The sequence below is a fragment of the Anomaloglossus baeobatrachus genome, chromosome 9 (genome assembly GCF_048569485.1).
Source record: "Anomaloglossus baeobatrachus isolate aAnoBae1 chromosome 9, aAnoBae1.hap1, whole genome shotgun sequence".
In the NCBI taxonomy this organism is placed as follows: domain Eukaryota; kingdom Metazoa; phylum Chordata; class Amphibia; order Anura; family Aromobatidae; genus Anomaloglossus; species Anomaloglossus baeobatrachus.
The window spans coordinates 87,359,692-87,377,939 of record NC_134361.1 but is presented as its reverse complement, the minus strand read 5'-3'; the positions used below and the strand labels follow the sequence as shown (position 1 = coordinate 87,377,939).

The window sequence follows — 18,248 nt, the reverse complement described above, 5'->3', positions numbered from 1 at the left end:
CATCCATATGATGTCCTTTAACAGACAGATCCATTCATTTTTTAGCTCTGTCTATGCCCAGAACTATAGAGATGTTTACAGATGCCAGTATTAAAAATGCATCCATTAGAAAGGGAACTAAATCCCATGCAAAACAGAATCCTGTGTGTGCATCTATGTTTGCCCCTTTTGTAGCAGATCTATTTTTTTTTTAAGTATTGGAATTGTTACAAGTAGATGACAATAGCACATGTGAACGGCCAAGATCCTGATCAATGTTTGGACATTGTTTAAGGGGTTAGTGCAGTCAAAAACAGGAGAAAAATCCCTGTGCAAAAAGGAGACAAATTAAATCCTAATTTTCACTGCAGGATAACGCTGACGAGCCATACTAATTGATACAAGGTTAATATACCGGGTCACTGCAGGAGGCGGACAGATCCATTGATGATGGAGGTAGCACAGGTAAACACCGCTGCTGAGCATCTGTGAGGGGTAGATACTTTGTGCATTCAGAATACTATCTATAATGTGCAGATAATATAGAGGTTTGAGGCAGCCGATGTCGTCTGTGGACAATGCACTGTTATTGGGGGTTATTGAGAAGCTACTAGCTCTCTGCTCATCTTTCTCTCCTCTTTTCAGGTGAGGCCATGGAACAAGGGCTACGTGATTGCTGTCGCTCTATCCGAATTGGAAAGATCTTGATCCAAAGCGATGAAGAAACACAACGTGCCAAAGTTTACTACGCTAAATTCCCACCAGACATTTACAGGAGGAAGGTGCTGTTGATGTACCCAATACTAAGTGAGTGACACTATTAACATAACGCATCGAGTTTTATATTTGATTGTGTTTTAGCAAAAATCACAAAATTATGACTGAAATAAACTGACTAGCACATCCAAACAGACAAATGTGAACAGTTGCAAACTGAAAATACAATGCACTTCTAAAAATGTATAGCTGCACTCTGAAGTATGTTGCATCTTCAGGTTAAACCTGTTCACATTTGTCTGTTTGGATGTGCTGGTGAGATTTTTATATCACATTGTAGTTCCTTTCTTTCTGACTGAGCACTCCTCCCACCAGCTTGAGGCGACTTTCAGTTTAAGTAGGTTCCTGGCTGCCCATAAAATTGTAGGTTTTTGGCATATTAGGTTAGGGACCCAACAAAGAGGGATACGCCTTGTCACTGGCAGTCGGGCTCTCCTAATTTGGCCATATTATACTCTAAGGATCTAATTTTTAAAACATTTCAGTAGCAGTAATTCAGTTCCAAAATTCCTATATTCATTGTTTACATGTTTTAGTGTTTCAGAGTGCAGCTGTGTATTTATTTTAGAAGTATACTATATGAAAAATTCCAATGCACCATGTTTTTGATTACTTTTTACTGTGCTCCGAACCCCTGTTCCCTACCTGGACATTTGTGGGGAGACATTCAGTGGATATAATATCACATATTTGAGTGTTATAAAATCATATATAAGTGAAAGGGTATGGGCCTGGCAGCGGAAACAAATGCCACTATTACACATGAAAACACCACTTAGTAAAACCGACATGGGAGTAAACTGGGAGCTCCCAAAGAGGCGTAGCCATAACCTCTAGATTTAAAGATTTACTGTAGAGTGGCGTCCTCCAGCATGGATACTCCAGACTGCCAGCGCGGTGTACTTTTTTTTTTTTTTTCTTTATCGTTCCTTATGGGAGACCCAAACCATGGGTGTATAGCTTCTGCCTCCGGAGGACACACAAAGTACTACACTCAAACGTGTAGCTCCTCCCTCCGGGCTATATACACCCCCTGGATGACAATCTAACCAGTTCAATGCTTTGTGTTTCAGGAGGTACACACACTTGCATTCTCTGATATTTTTTCATTTTTATTTTTAATTTTAAAGATATGGAAGAAAAGCGGGTCCAGTCTGGACTCCCGGCATGTCCCTTCACATCCCACTCTGTCGGGGTGCTGTTAAGGTTGACTTATAAGGCTGGAGCCTTCACATGCCGCGCTCCTTCACATCCTCTTAGAGGCTCTGGGTTGAAGTGGGAGCCTCCACGGTCCTCTCTGCTTGCAGACGACCGGTCTCCATCCGCAGCCCTGTCTGGTTCCTGCTGGAAGGAGCATTTACCCCCCTCTCCAGGGACATGGCCCTGCGTCTCAAAGCTAAGTATTGAGACGTTTTTCAGGGGTCCCGGGTATTTTTACTAGGGGGACAGTATGTGTTGTAGCGTGACTGTAATTTCCGGCCGGTTCTGGGGGTTTCCCCTGAGAACCGCGCCGAAGGTGCCTGCTCGTTGGCCGCACTTTAAAATCTAGGCCCCGGCTTCAGTTTGGGCCTAGTTTCGGTTTCGGCTTCTCTGCATGTCATGCATACAGTATGCATAGCGTGGCGCCGCCCACCGCTCGGCCAGCAGGGGAAGACACTCCTCTCTGGGGAGATGTTTCCTCCCCTGTATCTCTCCCTGGCCCTCCGTTTTCCCGCTCTTGGTAATACCCGCCCCCCCTCCTCCTTCCAGCGCCATTTTCTCAGCGTTCTATACTGACGGCGCTGGATGCTGCAGCTGCTGCTGTTTAGGAAGGCTGACGCTTCACTGGGGCTTGGAGCTGTGGAATCCAGAGGGCACACAGAGAGCGGGCTGGTAAGCCACAACTTCTGGTTGTGGGCTTTTTGTTATACACTCTCAGGGCATTCTACGGGAGTGTATTCTTGCTGCAGAGCTGCCACCTCAGCAGCATGTCTGTCACTTGAAGCAAGGCTGCAAACATGTATGCTATATGCACTGCTTGTAAGCTCATTCTGCCAGAGCCAAGCACATACCCACATTGTGATGCCTGTGCTAATATGGTTGTGTCTCAGCCTGGAGCCTCCTCAGGGGTCCCTCCGGCTGCTCCGGCCCCGGTGGCTGAACCCCCGGCTTGGGTAGCGTCCTTCTCACAAGCTATTTCCCAGTCTTTTGCCCACTCCATGGGGCAGTTGTCCCGGACACTGCTGTCCATGCATCAGCCCCCTTCTCAGGGTGCCTCTGCTGCTCCAAGCTTTGCAGAGCTCTCAGAGCAGGCAGGCCATGGCATCCCTGCAGGCCAACGGTGTAATTGTTCCGGTTCCTGCCCGGGAACGGTTCAGCGGTTTCTACTCAAACCTCTTTCTAGTCCCCAAGAAGGACGGTTCCTTCCGGCCCATCCTGGATCTCAAACAACAAGGTTCCGGTTTACATGGCTCGCTCCCACGATCCTCAAGCCTTCGCAGCAGACGCACTGGTTCAAGATTGGTCTCAGTTCCGTCTGGCCTATGTGTTTCCCCCTCTGGCGCTCTTGCCCAGGGTTCTGCGCAAGATCAGAATGGAAGGCCGTCGAGTCATACTCATTGCTCCGGACTGGCCCAGGCGAGCTTGGTACCCAGACCTGCTCCGTCTGTCCGTAGAGGTGCCGTGGCATCTCCCGGACCGCCCAGACCTTCTATCTCAAGGTCCGTTCTTCCGCCAGAATTCTGCGGCTCTCAGATTGACGGCGTGGCTCTTGAGTCCTGGATCCTGACGGCTTCAGGCATTCCCTCTGAGGTCATTTCCACCATGACTCAGGCTCGGAAGTCTTCTTCGGCCAAGATTTACCACAGGACTTGGAGGATTTTCCTGTCCTGGTGTCGCTCTTCCGACCATGCCCCTTGGCCGTTTTCCTTGCCGACCATCCTGTCTTTTCTACAGTCTGGTCTACAGCTAGGACTGTCCCTCAATTCCCTCAAGGGACAGGTGTCGGCTCTGTCGGTTTTATTCCAGCGGCGTATCGCCCGACTGGCTCAGGTGCGCACCTTCATGCAGGGCGCATCTCACATCATTCCTCCTTACCGGCGGCCCTTGGATCCCTGGAACCTTAATCTGGTCCTCACGGCCTTACAGAAACCCCCCTTTGAGCCTCTCAGGGAGGTTCCCTTGTTTAGACTTTCACAGAAAGTTGTTTTTCTAGTAGCCATAACTTCTCTCAGGAGAGTTTCTGATTTGGCTGCGCTCTCTTCGGAATCCCACTTTTTGGTGTTTCACCAAGACAAGGTGGTTCTTCGTCCGACTCCGGACTTTCTCCCTAAGGTGGTGTCTCCCTTCCACCTTAACCAGGACATTTCATTGCCTTCTCTTTGTCTGGCCCCTGTGCATCGCTTTGAGAAGGCGTTGCATACTTTGGATTTGGTGCGAGCGCTCCGAATCTATGTGTCACGCACCGCAGTTTTTAGGCGGTGCACCTCACTTTTTGTGCTAACCACTGGTCAGCGCAAGGGTCTCGCTGCTTCTAAACCGACCCTAGCTCGTTGGATCAGGTCGGCTATCACCGATGCCTACCAGTCTTCTCAGGTGCCTCCCCCGCCAGGGATTAAGGCGCACTCGACCAGAGCTGTCTGTGCCTCCTGGGCTTTCAGGCACCAGGCTACGGCTCAGCAGGTTTGTCAGGCTGCCACGTGGTCCAGTCTGCACACTTTTTCGAAGCACTACCAAGTGCATGCTCATGCTTCGGCAGATGCGAGCTTGGGCAGACGCATTCTTCAGGCGGCTGTCGCCCATTTGTGAAGTTAGGTTTTGCCTACTTCTCAGTTGGTTTATTTCCCACCCATGGACTGCTTTGGAACGTCCCATGGTTTGGATCTCCCATAAGGAACGATAAAGAAAAAGAGAATTTTGTTTACTTACCGTAAATTCTTTTTCTTATAGTTCCGACATGGGAGACCCAGCACCCTCCCTGTTGCCTGTTGGCAGTTTTTTGTTCCGTGTGTTTCACCGGCTGTTGTTAGTAGACAGAGTTCCGGCTATTCCGAGTTTTACTCTATCTCTACTTATGGGTGGATGTCCTCCTTCAGCTTTTGCACTGAACTGGTTAGATTGTCATCCAGGGGGTGTATATAGCCCGGAGGGAGGAGCTACACCTTTGAGTGTAGTACTTTGTGTGTCCTCCGGAGGCAGAAGCTATACACCCATGGTTTGGGTCTCCCATGTCGGAACTATAAGAAAAAGAATTTACGGTAAGTAAACAAAATTCTCTTTTTTTTTTTCCCTTCACCACAATTCGTAGTCCAGGGAAGGACTAATTGTGTAAGAACAACATGTTATGATTTTCATGGATTCTTACCATAACCAAATTTGAATTGACTTTCATCGGGAGTGCCAAGTCCTCTCCATCTTCTGATCTTTGGGTGGAACCCTGCGTGTGCACCTAAGACCGTAGGAGTGCCGAATATCTAATCACTAATAAATAAAGCCCTGTCTGCCAATATTTTAGCCTGTGGTATCCCATCTATTACGTTTTTATTACTCAGGGACTCAACATCAATAGATACCCTTCAGTCAAGAAATCTTCAGCCTGGTTTTTGCTTTTGTTAAATCATCATTAGATGTGTAGGCTTCCATGCATTAGGGTGGGACTGTGGGTCGGGTTTTCGGGTCTGCCACTCCGCTGCCTCTTGTTTCCTTATCTTCTTTCTGTTTTAAATGTTCCTCTGTCCTAGTCACTGGCGGTTCTTGCGCACATTGATCTCACAGTAGGCTTCAAGAAAATCACGCTGGTGGTGACGTTTGTACAGGATGACCTCCCGAGAGGGGAGGGGCGCTTTAGTAAAATGGTGGTGATTAAAATTTCAGTTCATCACTGAACAGAGATCTAAATCTGGACATGCAATGCCACTAGTGCTATTTTCATGAAGACTGCCAGGAAATCAATCTGCGCATGCGCTGCCATATTACTTAAGACTCCCTGAGGTCAAGCTGCTCAAGTGCTGCCCGCGGCTAGGATAGCGCTGACGCAAAATTTAAGAGTAAGAAGGTAGACCCCAGAGTCAGCGGAGGGGCCAGGGCAGAGCTAAAGACCCACCCCACAAACTTATTAAATCAGTATAACAGCGCCATTACGGCCATACCTTTACTTTAACATGCATGATCCTGATGATAGGTTCTCTTTAATACCTGGTCTAGTCTCTCGCTCTCAGTGCATAGCTGCATTAACTTGAATAAAATGGTCCTACAGTGTAAATGTCAGTGCAGTCAAATTCTTTCAGTAGATTTTCTTGAGAAAAAGAATGAGCGTCACTTCTTTTCTGCAGCTAGCTGCGTTATTCACTCCATTGACTAATGTAATCATGAAATAGCGTAGGGAATAACGCAGGTAGCAAATTCTGTGCGTTTCATTGTGTTTTCCTGCGTTATTCCCGCGGTATTTCGCGTTTTTCGGTACATAGTGATCATCACTGCCCTGCGTTTTGCAAGGAAGTGATTTCATTATGACAGGAAGAGGAAGCGGAGCAGAGAGTAAATACACACAGATCACACACACACACATAGAATGCACACACACACATATCACACACAGACATATAGAATACACATAGAAATCAAACATGCATATTTAAAAATAAAAAAACGAAAAAAAAAACGCGGGCTCTGCCATATTTTTACTGTCCAGCCAAGGTAAACACACAGCAGCGGCCCAGTATTCTCAGGCTGGGGAGGGCGAGGGCCAGGGTTAAAGCCCCTTTCCCGCATGCAAGAATATCAGCCTACCGCTGCCCCGAGAATGTGCGACAGTCCCGGCGTGTTACCGGCTCTTCCAGATTGCCGTGATGCGGTGGCAATCAGGGTAATAACTAGTTAATGGCAGCGCATCGCTGCCACTAAGTCCTAGCTTAATCATGGCAGCGTCTGAGACAGCTTTCATGATTAACCTGTAAGTAAAGTGAATAAAGACAAATCCTTTTATTTTAAATAAAACACAAAAAAGCCCCCTCTTTCACCAATTTATTAACTCCCCCCAAACACACAGCTCCGGCGTAATTCACGCCGGTCCCACAACGCTTGCATCCAGCCGCGTCTGACACATAATCAATGCAGCCTCGTTTAGTGAGCAATGCTGCAGGGGTAACTACAAGTCACTTCTCACGGTCGGTAATGTGAACATCTTCTCGCTCGTGAGAACTGCAGTGTGTCCTCACAGGGACTCTATCTATTGATTATCTTTCTATCTATCCATCTAATCTATCTATCCATCTATTTATCTACCTATCTATTTATCTGTCTATCCATTATCTTGCTATTCATCTATCTATCTCTATCCATTATCTATTGATCTATCTATTCATCTATCCATCTTTCTGTCTATGTATCTATCCATTATCTATTATCTATATTATGTATTGCTGTTAAAGCATTAAAAAACGCATGGACCAACCTGCAAAAAAAATGCACCAAAAACAGATGCGTTTTTCGGTGCGTTATTGTTGCGTTATTTTAATGCAAATCTTTCACTCAAGAAATTTCTTAAGAAAAATCCTTTTTCTAGTGCACACACAGCCTAAAGCCCTATGATTTTTTTTTCTAAATGTTTAGCTCAATGACTATTATGGGGCTCTACATGACCTATATAATTTGCAAACAAAAACCCAAGGTTGCCTGTCAGCAATTTGCTTACATGTGGTAGCATGCCCACTAGACGTGTTAAGTATCAGTGGATTGAGCAAGGCCGCGTTCAACTAGTGGTAATGTAGCCATGAGTATACAAATTGCGTAGTTGTGGTCATGTGACACAGAACTCTTGACTTTATGCGGGGTGTGTGCTGTAGAGATTTCGAAGTCTGCAGTCACATAGAGGTACCGCAGACTTAACACGACTGGACAATCCCTTTAAGGTCTGGGGCCTGTGTATTGAGATCATCTTCACTCTTGACATTGAAGTAATAAACTGAGACAAGAACTGTACGACTGCATCCTTTTATCTCGTTTCTTTGTTTCCTTTGCTGCTCGACCTATTGTGTTGTAAGGGATTCTGCTTCTCCAGCGTTCCTCTCTCGGCTTTCAGATCTTTCACTCTGTCCGGATAGATGTCAGATTTAGCCCAAACTGTTGTCTCCTCCGATATTGTTTGTATATCTTATTCTCTGGTCAGGAATGATTCTCTCCTAAATTGCGGAGAATTAAGTTTTATACAGAATAGGTTTTTAAGGATAAGCATCAATGCATTGGACTTTGTCTTTTTCCCTTGTAACCTGATTATACCCTATATATTAGCTCTTTCTAACGATATTATTGATTGCAGGCACGGGAAATACCGTTATTGAAGCTGTAAAGGTTCTGATTGAACACGGTGTCCAGCCGGCTTGTATTATACTGCTCAGCCTCTTCTCTACTCCACATGGTTAGTCGCTTTAGCCACCTCTTGTGTAGCCTATTTTCTTGCCTTCAATATGGGTTGATTACATATACACTGACACCTAGTATTTTTGTTTTGGGGCACCAAGTTCGTATTGCATTAAGCTTCTCATGAAGGTAACGTGAAGATTTGGACACCTTGGGGAACCCTGCATTGCCCCCATTTTCAGAAGACTTCCTTTTCTGCATAGGAAGTGAAAGCAGTTGTCTCTGAGCCAGAGCGAATAGCTGCTAAATAGAACCAACTCACGATGGCTTCTCCCTGTAGTTGCTAAATAAGAGCTGGAGATGAATGTTCGTGTTTTCAAGAGCCATCTTCTCTTATATTAAAGGGAATTGGTCACCGTGTAATCTGAGAGCAGCACAATGTAAAAGCACGGACCCTCATTCAAGCAATGTCACTTACTGGGCTGTTGTATGCAGTTTTATCTACTTGGGCTGCTTGCTGTAATTTAGATAAACTTTTCTCTGAATACTGAGCACTGCCTATGCACAGTGTACACAGAATGCTGCCAATCAGTGGTGGGAGTGGGGTTATACAGAGCAGAAGGACTATATGGCACAAGATTACAAGTCCAGCAGTGATAATCTCCTGCTGATAAAACACTGATTTTATTGTAATAACACAGCCCAATAAATAACACGTTGCTGTAATTAGGGTCTCTTCCCCTACATCGTTCTACTTTCAGATTCCACAGTAAAAACCTGATGACAATATTTATTTCCTTTTAAGTGGTTGTCTGTGAGGTTTTGTCTGGGTCTGTGACCCTTTCAATAACCTACTTTGATAAGCCTATTGGTGAAAGTGGCTGCAGGACAGGGGATGGTAATGCAATGTAAAGCTTTGGATAAAGCAAGAAACGTCAGTGAATATTAAAATTGAAACCAGAAGTTTACACTATAAAGAGTAATCTGCATGTTTTTCTCACTATCTGACATGAAATCAGAATTAACCTTGCCTGCTATAGGTCAATTATGAACCAAAATTATTTATATTTGCCAAATTCCAAAATAATGAGAGAGAATGTTTTAAAGCATTTTTATTACTTTCTGCAAAGTCAAAAGTTTACATACACTAAGAGTGCTATGCCTTTAAACAATATGGGACACCCCATATGATGTCATGTCTTTAGAAGCTTCTGATAGGTTTATTGGCAATATCTGAGTTAGAGACTTACCTATGGATGCATTTAAATGCTCACCTAAAACACACTGCTTCTTTGTGTAGCATCATGGGAAAGTCAAAAGAAATTAGCCAAGATCTCAGGAAGAAAATTGTGGACTTGCACAAGTCTAGTTCATCCTTGGGTGCAATTTTCAAATACCTAAAGGTGCCTCGTTCATCTGTACAAACAATTTTTAGTAAGTACAAACAAGATGGGAACGTCCAGCCATCATACCGCTCAGGAAGGAGACGGGTTCTGTGCACCAGAGATGAACGTGCTTTGGTCAGACATGTACATATCAACCCAAGAACAAAAGCAAAAGACCTTGTGAAGATGCTGGCGGAAGCTGGTAAAATTGTGTCATTCTCCACAGTGAAACGAGTACTGTAACAACATGGGCTGAAAGGCCACTCTGCCAGGAAGAAGCCATTACTCCAAAAGAAACGTAAAAGGCCAGAATAATGCTTGCAAATGCACGCAGGAACAAAGTCCTTTATTTTTGGAGACGTTTCCTGTGGTTTGAGTAAACAAAAATTGAACTGTTTGGCGATAATGACCATCATTACATTTGTAGGAAAAAGGGAGAAACACTGAAGCCTAAGAGCATCATCCCAACTATGAAACATGGGGGTGGCAGCATCATGTTGTAGGGTTGTTTTGCTGCAGGAGGGACTGGTGCACTTCATAAATAGATGGGATCATGAGGAAACAAGATTGTTGCAATACTTAAGCTACATCTCAAGACATCAGCAAGGAACTTAAAGCTTGGGTGGAAATGGTCCTTCCAAATGAAAAATCATCCGAAGCATACTGCCAAACTGGTTACAAAGTGGCTTAAGGATAACAAAGTCAATGTTTAGGAGTGGCCATCACAAAACCTTGATCTCAATCCTACTTAAAATTTATGGGCAAAGCTGAAAAGTCGGTGCGAGCAAGTCGACCTACAAACAAGACTCAGTTACACCAGTTCTGTCAGGAGGAATGGGCCTAAATTCCTACCAACTATTGTGAGAAGCTTGTGGAAGGACATCCAAAACATTTGACCCAAGTCATTTCTGGTTCGTAATTGACCTAAAACAGGAAAGGTTTATTCTGATTTTGTCAGATAGTGAGAAAAACCTGCAGATGTGTCTTTTTATATAGTTTATGTAATCTTATTGTTTCAACTGTATATGTGCTTGAGAAGTGATAAAATTGGGTTGTCACATGCTGCCGTTTTGTTACATTTAAAAAAAAAAAAAAAAAAGTGCCTTACTCAACACTGGACCCAGGGATTGTATCTGGTTCTGCTTCCAGTGTGTACTGTATTGGCTAGGGCGCTGGTGTTACGTCGGTAGCATCGCAGCCGATTGGTCAGCTCATCAAATCTGAGGGGGATGTTTTGGTGCAAAAGCAGAGCTGCAGCGACGATAGCCAAAGAGCCGAAAATGGTTAAAGGTGTATATACCGTATTTTTCGCTTTATAAGACGCACCTGATTATAAGACGCACCCCCAAATTTGGTGAAGTAATAGAGAATTTTTTAATAAATGGGGTCCGTCTTATAATGCCAGTGTCCGTCTGACAAATCATGTAGGGTATATGTCCCTCATAGCCCCCCCATCCTAAAATTAGCCCCCTTAATCTGGATATGGCCACCTTATATTGAATATAGCCCCCTTGTGCTGGCACACGTCCCCCAGTGATGCCACATGTCCCCTGTGGCCGGCACACTGGCCCCCTGTGGCCGGCACACTGGCCCCCTGTGGCCGGCACACTGGCCCCCTGTGGCCGGCACACTGGCCCCCTGTGGCCGGCACACTGGCCCCCTGTGGCCGGCACACTGGCCCCCTGTGGCCGGCACACTGGCCCCCTGTGGCCGGCACACTGGCCCCCTGTGGCCGGCACACTGGCCCCCTGTGGCCGGCACACTGGCCCCCTGTGGCCGGCACACTGGCCCCCTGTGGCCGGCACACTGGCCCCCTGTGGCCGGCACACTGGCCCCCTGTGGCCGGCACACTGGCCCCCTGTGGCCGGCACACTGGCCCCCAGGCTGCTGCTTTTAGTAAAATAAACAACTCTTTCCTTACCTTCTCAGCGCTGTCCCTCCTCGTGTTTCCCTCCGTGCTTGTGAGCTCCGGCTTCCTCCACTTCCTGGTTCTCGGCGCCAGTCATGTGATCGGCACAGCAGAGTGATATCATCTCTGCGTGCCTGATCACAGACAGCAGCAGAGACACCGGGAGATCAGCGCTGGAGGAGGTGAGTAAAGAGTGTTTTATTTTACTATGTGCAGCAGCATGGGGGCCATATCTAACACAGGTTGGGGCATGTATCATCAAAGGAGGGCGCAGGCAGATATAATATGAGCCGCTCCCCCAGCCCATCGTCGCGGTTTCAGCACCACGGTGGTGGACAGCGGCAGTGCATATTATATGAGCGGGAGCAGGAGATCAAAGGCTCCCTCCTGCAGCTTCACCAGCCTCCACCAGCACCGCTCCAGAGCGGACCCTGCAGTAATAAATATGTGTCTGTCTCTGTGTCTGTCTCTGTGTCTGTCTCTGTGTCTGTCTCTGTGTCTGTCTCTGTGTCTGTCTCTGTGTCTGTCTCTGTGTCTGTCTCTGTGTCTGTCTCTGTGTCTGTCTCTGTGTCTGTCTCTGTGTCTGTCTCTGTGTCTGTCTCTGTGTCTGTCTCTGTGTCTGTCTCTGTGTCTGTCTCTGTGTCTGTCTCTGTGTCTGTCTCTGTGTCTGTCTCTGTGTCTGTCTCTGTGTCTGTCTCTGTGTCTGTCTCTGTGTCTGTCTCTGTGTCTGTCTCTGTGTCTGTCTCTGTGTCTGTCTCTGTGTCTGTCTCTGTGTCTGTCTCTGTGTCTGTCTCTGTGTCTGTCTCTGTGTCTGTCTCTGTGTCTGTCTCTGTGTCTGTCTCTGTGTCTGTCTCTGTGTCTGTCTCTGTGTCTGTCTCTGTGTCTGTCTCTGTGTCTGTCTCTGTGTCTGTCTCTGTGTCTGTCTCTGTGTCTGTCTCTGTGTCTGTCTCTGTGTCTGTCTCTGTGTCTGTCTCTGTGTCTGTCTCTGTGTCTGTCTCTGTGTCTGTCTCTGTGTCTGTCTCTGTGTCTGTCTCTGTGTCTGTCTCTGTGTCTGTCTCTGTGTCTGTCTCTGTGTCTGTCTCTGTGTCTGTCTCTGTGTCTGTCTCTGTGTCTGTCTCTGTGTCTGTCTCTGTGTCTCTGTGTCTCTGTGTCTCTGTGTCTCTGTGTCTCTGTGTCTCTGTGTCTCTGTGTCTCTGTGTCTCTGTGTCTCTGTGTCTCTGTGTCTCTGTGTCTCTGTGTCTCTGTGTCTCTGTGTCTCTGTGTCTCTGTGTCTCTGTGTCTCTGTGTCTCTCTGTGTCTCTGTGTCTCTCTGTGTCTCTGTGTCTCTCTGTGTCTCTGTGTCTCTCTGTGTCTCTGTGTCTCTCTGTGTCTCTGTGTCTCTCTGTGTCTCTGTGTCTCTCTGTGTCTCTGTGTCTCTCTGTGTCTCTCTGTGTCTCTCTGTGTCTCTCTGTGTCTGTGTCCCTCTGTGTCTGTGTCTCTCTGTGTCTGTGTCTCTCTGTGTCTGTGTCTCTCTGTGTCTGTGTCTCTCTGTGTCTGTGTCTCATCTCATCTTCCCTCCCCCCCCCCCCCCCGTATATTTGGATTATAAGACTCACCCCCTACTTTCCCCCAAAATTTGGGGGAGCAAAAGTGCGCCTTATAAAGCGAAAAATACGGTGTGTATATATGTGTGTATTTCTTTGTCGCTCCATTGGGAGACCCAGACAATTGACAATTGGGTGTATAGCTATGCCTCCGGAGGCCACACACAGTATTACACTAAAAGTGTAAAGCCCCTCCCCTTCTGCCTATACACCCCCCGTGCTCACGGGCTCCTCAGTTTTTATGCTTTGTGCGAGGGAGGCAGACATCCACGCATAGCTCCACAGCTTGGTCGGCAGCAGCTGCTGACCAGGTCGGATGGAAGAAAAGAGGGCCCATAACAGGGCCCCCAGCATGCTCCCTTCTCACCCCACTTTGTCGGCGGTGTTGTTAAGGTTGAGGTACCCATTGCGGGTACACAGGCAGGAGCCACATGCTGTTTTCCTTCCCCATCCCTTAGGGCTCTGGGTGAAGTGGGATCCAGGATCGGTCTCCAGGCACATGAGACCGTGCTCCCTCCGCAGCCCCTGGGAATCTGCAGGATAGGAGCTGAGTATCGTCAGGGACAAGGCCCTGCTACTATGAGGTACTCTGTGTCCCCGTGGGGACCGCGCATGGAGCGCTTGTGCCAGACACTTTCCAGCACGGCTGGGTGTGTTAGTGCGCCAGACATGCAGCGCCTGGGCCAGACACTTTCCAGCACTGCTGGGTGTGTTAGTGCGCCGGACAAGTGTGTGTGTGTATGTATGTATATATATATATATATATATATATATATATATATATATATATATATATATATATATACATATATATATATATATATATATATATATATATATATATATATATATATATATATATATATATAGGCTATACATTGCACTGTACGGTCGCTCTGTTGATTTTTGGCTATATACCCTCCTGGTTGTTCTCAGAGGAGACAACATGTCATCTGCAAAAAGCAAGGGTGCCAAAGCACAGGCGTACTTTGCAACTTGTACCTCATGTACAGCTGTACTACCGGCAGGTTCCACTGACCCTCATTGTGTGCAATGCTCGGCCCCTGTGGCACTTACTCAGCCGGAGCCTCTGCGACTGGTGGCCCAGGTGGATCCACCTGCTACCACTGTCCAGGTGACAGGGACGGAGTTTGCAGCCTTTGCTGACAAACTTTCTGAGACTATGGATAAATGGTCTGCTAAAATACTGGAAGCATTGCAGTCCAGACCGGTGATTCAGGCCCCGGGCTCTATCCAATCCTTGACCCCGGGTCCCCCTCAATTGGAACAGCAAAGTGCCCCTGGGGTGACCCATGGGTCCCGGGGTGAGGTCTCTGACACGGACCACAGTCCCAGGCCGACCAAGCGGGGTCGCTGGGAAAATCCCTCCACCTCATCACACTGTTCAGGGTCCCTGCAGGGGGACTCTCTGGAGGATGAAGCGGAGGTATCAGATCAGGATTCTGATCCTGAAGCCGCTCTCAACCTAGATACGCCTGAAGGTGACGCAGTAGTGAATGACCTTATAGCGACCATCAATCAGGTGTTGGATATTTCTCCCCCAGCTCCTACAGTTGAGGAGTCTGCTTCTCAGGAGAAATTCCGTTTCAGGTTTCCAAAGCGTACATTAAATATGTTTCTGGATCACTCTGACTTCAGAGAGGCAATCCAGAAAAACCGAGACTGTCCAGACAAGCGTTTTTCCAAGCGTCTTAAGGACACACGTTATCCCTTCCCCCCCGAGGTTGTCAAGGGCTGGACTCAGTGTCCTAAGGTGGATCCTCCAATCTCCAGACTGGCGGCTAGATCCATAGTTGCAGTGGAAGATGGGGCTTCACTCAAAGATGCCACTGACAGACAGATGGAACTATGGTTGAAATCCATCTATGAAGCTATAGGCGCGTCTTTTGCCCCAGCATTCGCTGCCGTATGGGCACTCCAAGCTATCTCAGCTTGTCAGGCGCAGATTAATGCAGTAACACGTACATCTGCCCCGCAAGTGGTGTCCTTAACCAATCAGGCGTCGGCGTTTGCGTCCTACGCCATTAATGCTATCCTGGACTCTGCGAGCCGTACGGCGGTGGCATCCGCCAACTCGGTGGTACTCCGCAGGGCCATGTGGCTACGTGAATGGAAGGCAGACTCTGCTTCCAAAAAGTTCTTAACCGGTTTGCCATTGGCTGGCGACCGCTTGTTTGGTGAGCGATTGGATGAAATCATTAAACAATCCAAGGGAAAGGATTCATCCTTACCCCAGTCCAAACCAAACAGACCTCAACCACGGAAGGTACAATCGAGGTTTCGGTCCTTTCGGACCGCGGGCAGATCTCAATTTTCCTCGTCCAAAAGGCCTCAGAAAGATCAGAGGAACTCCGATGCATGGCGGTCTAAGTCACGTCCTAAGAAGACCGCCGGAGGAACCGCTCCCAAAGCGGCCTCCGCATGACTTTCGGCCTCCTCAAACCGCATCCTCGGTCGGTGGCAGGCTCTCCCGCTTTTGCGACACCTGGCTGCCACAAGTAAAAGACAGAATGTCTCTCACCCATCGATCTCACGGTTACAGGATAGAGTTCAACTCTCGTCCTCCGACTCGTTTCTTCAGAACATCTCCACCCCCCGACAGAGCCGAGGCTCTTATGCAGGCGGTGGGCACCCTGAAGGAGGAAGGAGTGGTGATCCCGGTTCCTCTTCAGCAACGGGGTCACGGTTTTTACTCCAACTTGTTCGTGGTGCCAAAAAAGGACGGATCCTTCCGTCCTGTTCTGGACCTAAAGCTGCTCAACAAGCATGTGAAAACCAGGCGGTTCCGGATGGAATCGCTCCGCTCCGTCATCGCCTCAATGTCCCAAGGAGATTTCCTGGCATCAATAGACATCAAAGATGCTTATCTCCACGTTCCGATTGCACCAGAGCATCAGCGCTTCCTGCGCTTCGCCATAGGGGACGAACACCTTCAGTTCGTGGCACTACCTTTTGGCCTGGCAACAGCCCCACGGGTCTTCACCAAGGTCATGGCAACAGTGGTAGCAATCCTACACTCTCAGGGACACTCGGTGATCCCTTACTTAGACGATCTACTTGTCAAGGCACCCTCTCAAGGGGCATGCCAACACAGCCTGAACATTGCTCTGGAAACTCTCCAGAGTTTCGGGTGGATCATCAATTTTCCAAAGTCAAATCTGACACCGGCCCAATCACTGACATATCTTGGCATGGAGTTTCATACTCTCTCAGCGATAGTGAAGCTTCCGCTGACCAAACAGCGCTCACTACAAATAGGGGTGCAATCTCTCCTTCATGGTCAGTCACACCCCCTGAGGCGCCTCATGCACTTCCTAGGGAAGATGGTGGCAGCAATGGAGGCAGTTCCTTTTGCGCAGTTTCATCTGCGCCCACTTCAATGGGACATTCTCCGCAAATGGGACAGGAAGTCGACGTCCCTCGACAGGAACGTCTCCCTTTCTCGGGCAGCCAAAGCTTCCCTTCAGTGGTGGCTTCTTCCCACTTCTCTGTCGGAGGGGAAATCCTTCCTGCCCCCATCCTGGGCTGTGGTCACGACGGACGCGAGCCTGTCAGGGTGGGGAGCGGTCTTTCTCCACCACAGGGCTCAGGGGACTTGGACTCAGAGTCCTCCCTTCAGATCAATGTTCTGGAGATAAGGGCAGTGTATCTTGCCCTAAAAGCGTTCCAGCCGTGGCTGGAAGGCAAATGGATCCGAATTCAGTCGGACAACTCCACAGCGGTGGCATACATCAACCACCAAGGCGGGACACGCAGTCGGCAAGCCTTCCAGGAAGTTCGGCGGATTCTGCTGTGGGTGGAAGCCACAGCCTCGACCATATCCGCAGTTCACATCCCGGGCGTAGACAACTGGGAAGCAGACTTTCTCAGTCGCCAGGGCATGGATGCAGGGGAATGGTCCCTTCACCCGGACGTGTTTCAGGAGATCTGTTGCCGCTGGGGCATGCCGGATGTCGACCTAATGGCGTCCTGGCACAACAACAAGGTCCCGACGTTCATGGCACGGTCTCAAGATCACAGAGCTCTGGCGGCAGACGCCTTAGTTCAGGATTCGTCGCAGTTTCAACTCCCTTATGTGTTTCCTCCTCTGGCACTGTTGCCCAGAGTGTTACGCAAGATCAGGGCCGACTGCCGCCGCGCCATCCTCGTCGCTCCAGACTGGCCGAGGAGGTCGTGGTACCCGGATCTGTGGCATCTCACGGTCGGTCAACCGTGGGTACTACCAGACCGACCAGACTTGCTGTCTCAAGGGCCGTTTTTCCATCTGAATTCTGCGGCCCTGAACCTGACTGTGTGGCCATTGAGTCCTGGATCCTAGCGTCTTCAGGATTATCTCAAGAGGTCATTGCCACCATGAGACAGGCTAGGAAACCAACGTCCGCCAAGATCTACCACAGGACGTGGAAAATTATTCCTGTCGTGGTGCTCTGCTCAGGGTGTTTCTCCCTGGCCGTTTACCTTGCCCACTTTTCTGTCCTTTCTTCAATCCGGATTAGAAAAGGGTTTGTCACTAGGCTCCCTTAAGGGACAAGTCTCTGCGCTCTCTGTCTTTTTTCAGAAGCGCCTAGCCAGACTTCCACAGGTTCGCACGTTCCTGCAGGGGGTTTGTCACATCGTACCTCCTTACAAGCGTCCGTTAGAACCCTGGGATCTGAACAGGGTGCTGATGGTTCTTCAGAAACCACCGTTCGAGCCAATGAGGAATATCTCTCTCTCACGCCTTTCGCAGAAAGTGGTTTTCCTAGTAGCAGTCACTTCGCTTCGGAGAGTGTCTGAGCTAGCAGCGCTGTCATGCAAAGCCCCCTTCCTGGTGTTTCACCAGGACAAGGTGGTGCTGCGTCCGGTTCCGGAATTTCTCCCTAAGGTGGTATCCCCCTTTCATCTCAATCAGGATATCTCCTTACCCTCTTTTTGTCCTCATCCAGTTCACCAATGTGAAAAGGATTTGCACTTGTTAGATCTGGTGAGAGCACTCAGATTCTACATTTCTCGTACGGCGCCCCTGCGCCGCTCGGATGCACTCTTTGTCCTTGTCGCTGGCCAGCGTAAAGGGACACAAGCTTCCAAGTCAACCCTGGCTCGGTGGATCAAGGAACCAATTCTCGAGGCTTATCGTTCCTCCGGGCTTCCGGTTCCCTCTGGGCTGAAGGCCCATTCTACCAGGGCCGTGGGAGCGTCCTGGGCTTTGCGGCACCAGGCTACGGCTCAGCAGGTGTGTCAGGCGGCTACCTGGTCGAGCCTGCACACTTTTACGAAACA

At 48.4% G+C, this 18,248-nt stretch overlaps 1 protein-coding gene across 2 annotated transcripts in view; it reads left to right on the top strand.

Moving 5' to 3' along the window:
- The window catches only part of UPRT (uracil phosphoribosyltransferase homolog), a 41,717-nt gene that overhangs the window by 8,611 nt on the left and 14,858 nt on the right, over positions 1-18,248 (top strand). The window contains exons 5-6 of one of the 2 annotated variants that reach the window (XM_075322691.1): positions 625-786; positions 8,051-8,149. In XM_075322691.1, coding sequence (XP_075178806.1) covers positions 625-786; positions 8,051-8,149 — 261 coding nt within the window. The remainder of the gene's footprint in view (positions 1-624; positions 787-8,050; positions 8,150-18,248) is intronic. The other variant, XM_075322690.1, reaches the window with a different exon arrangement.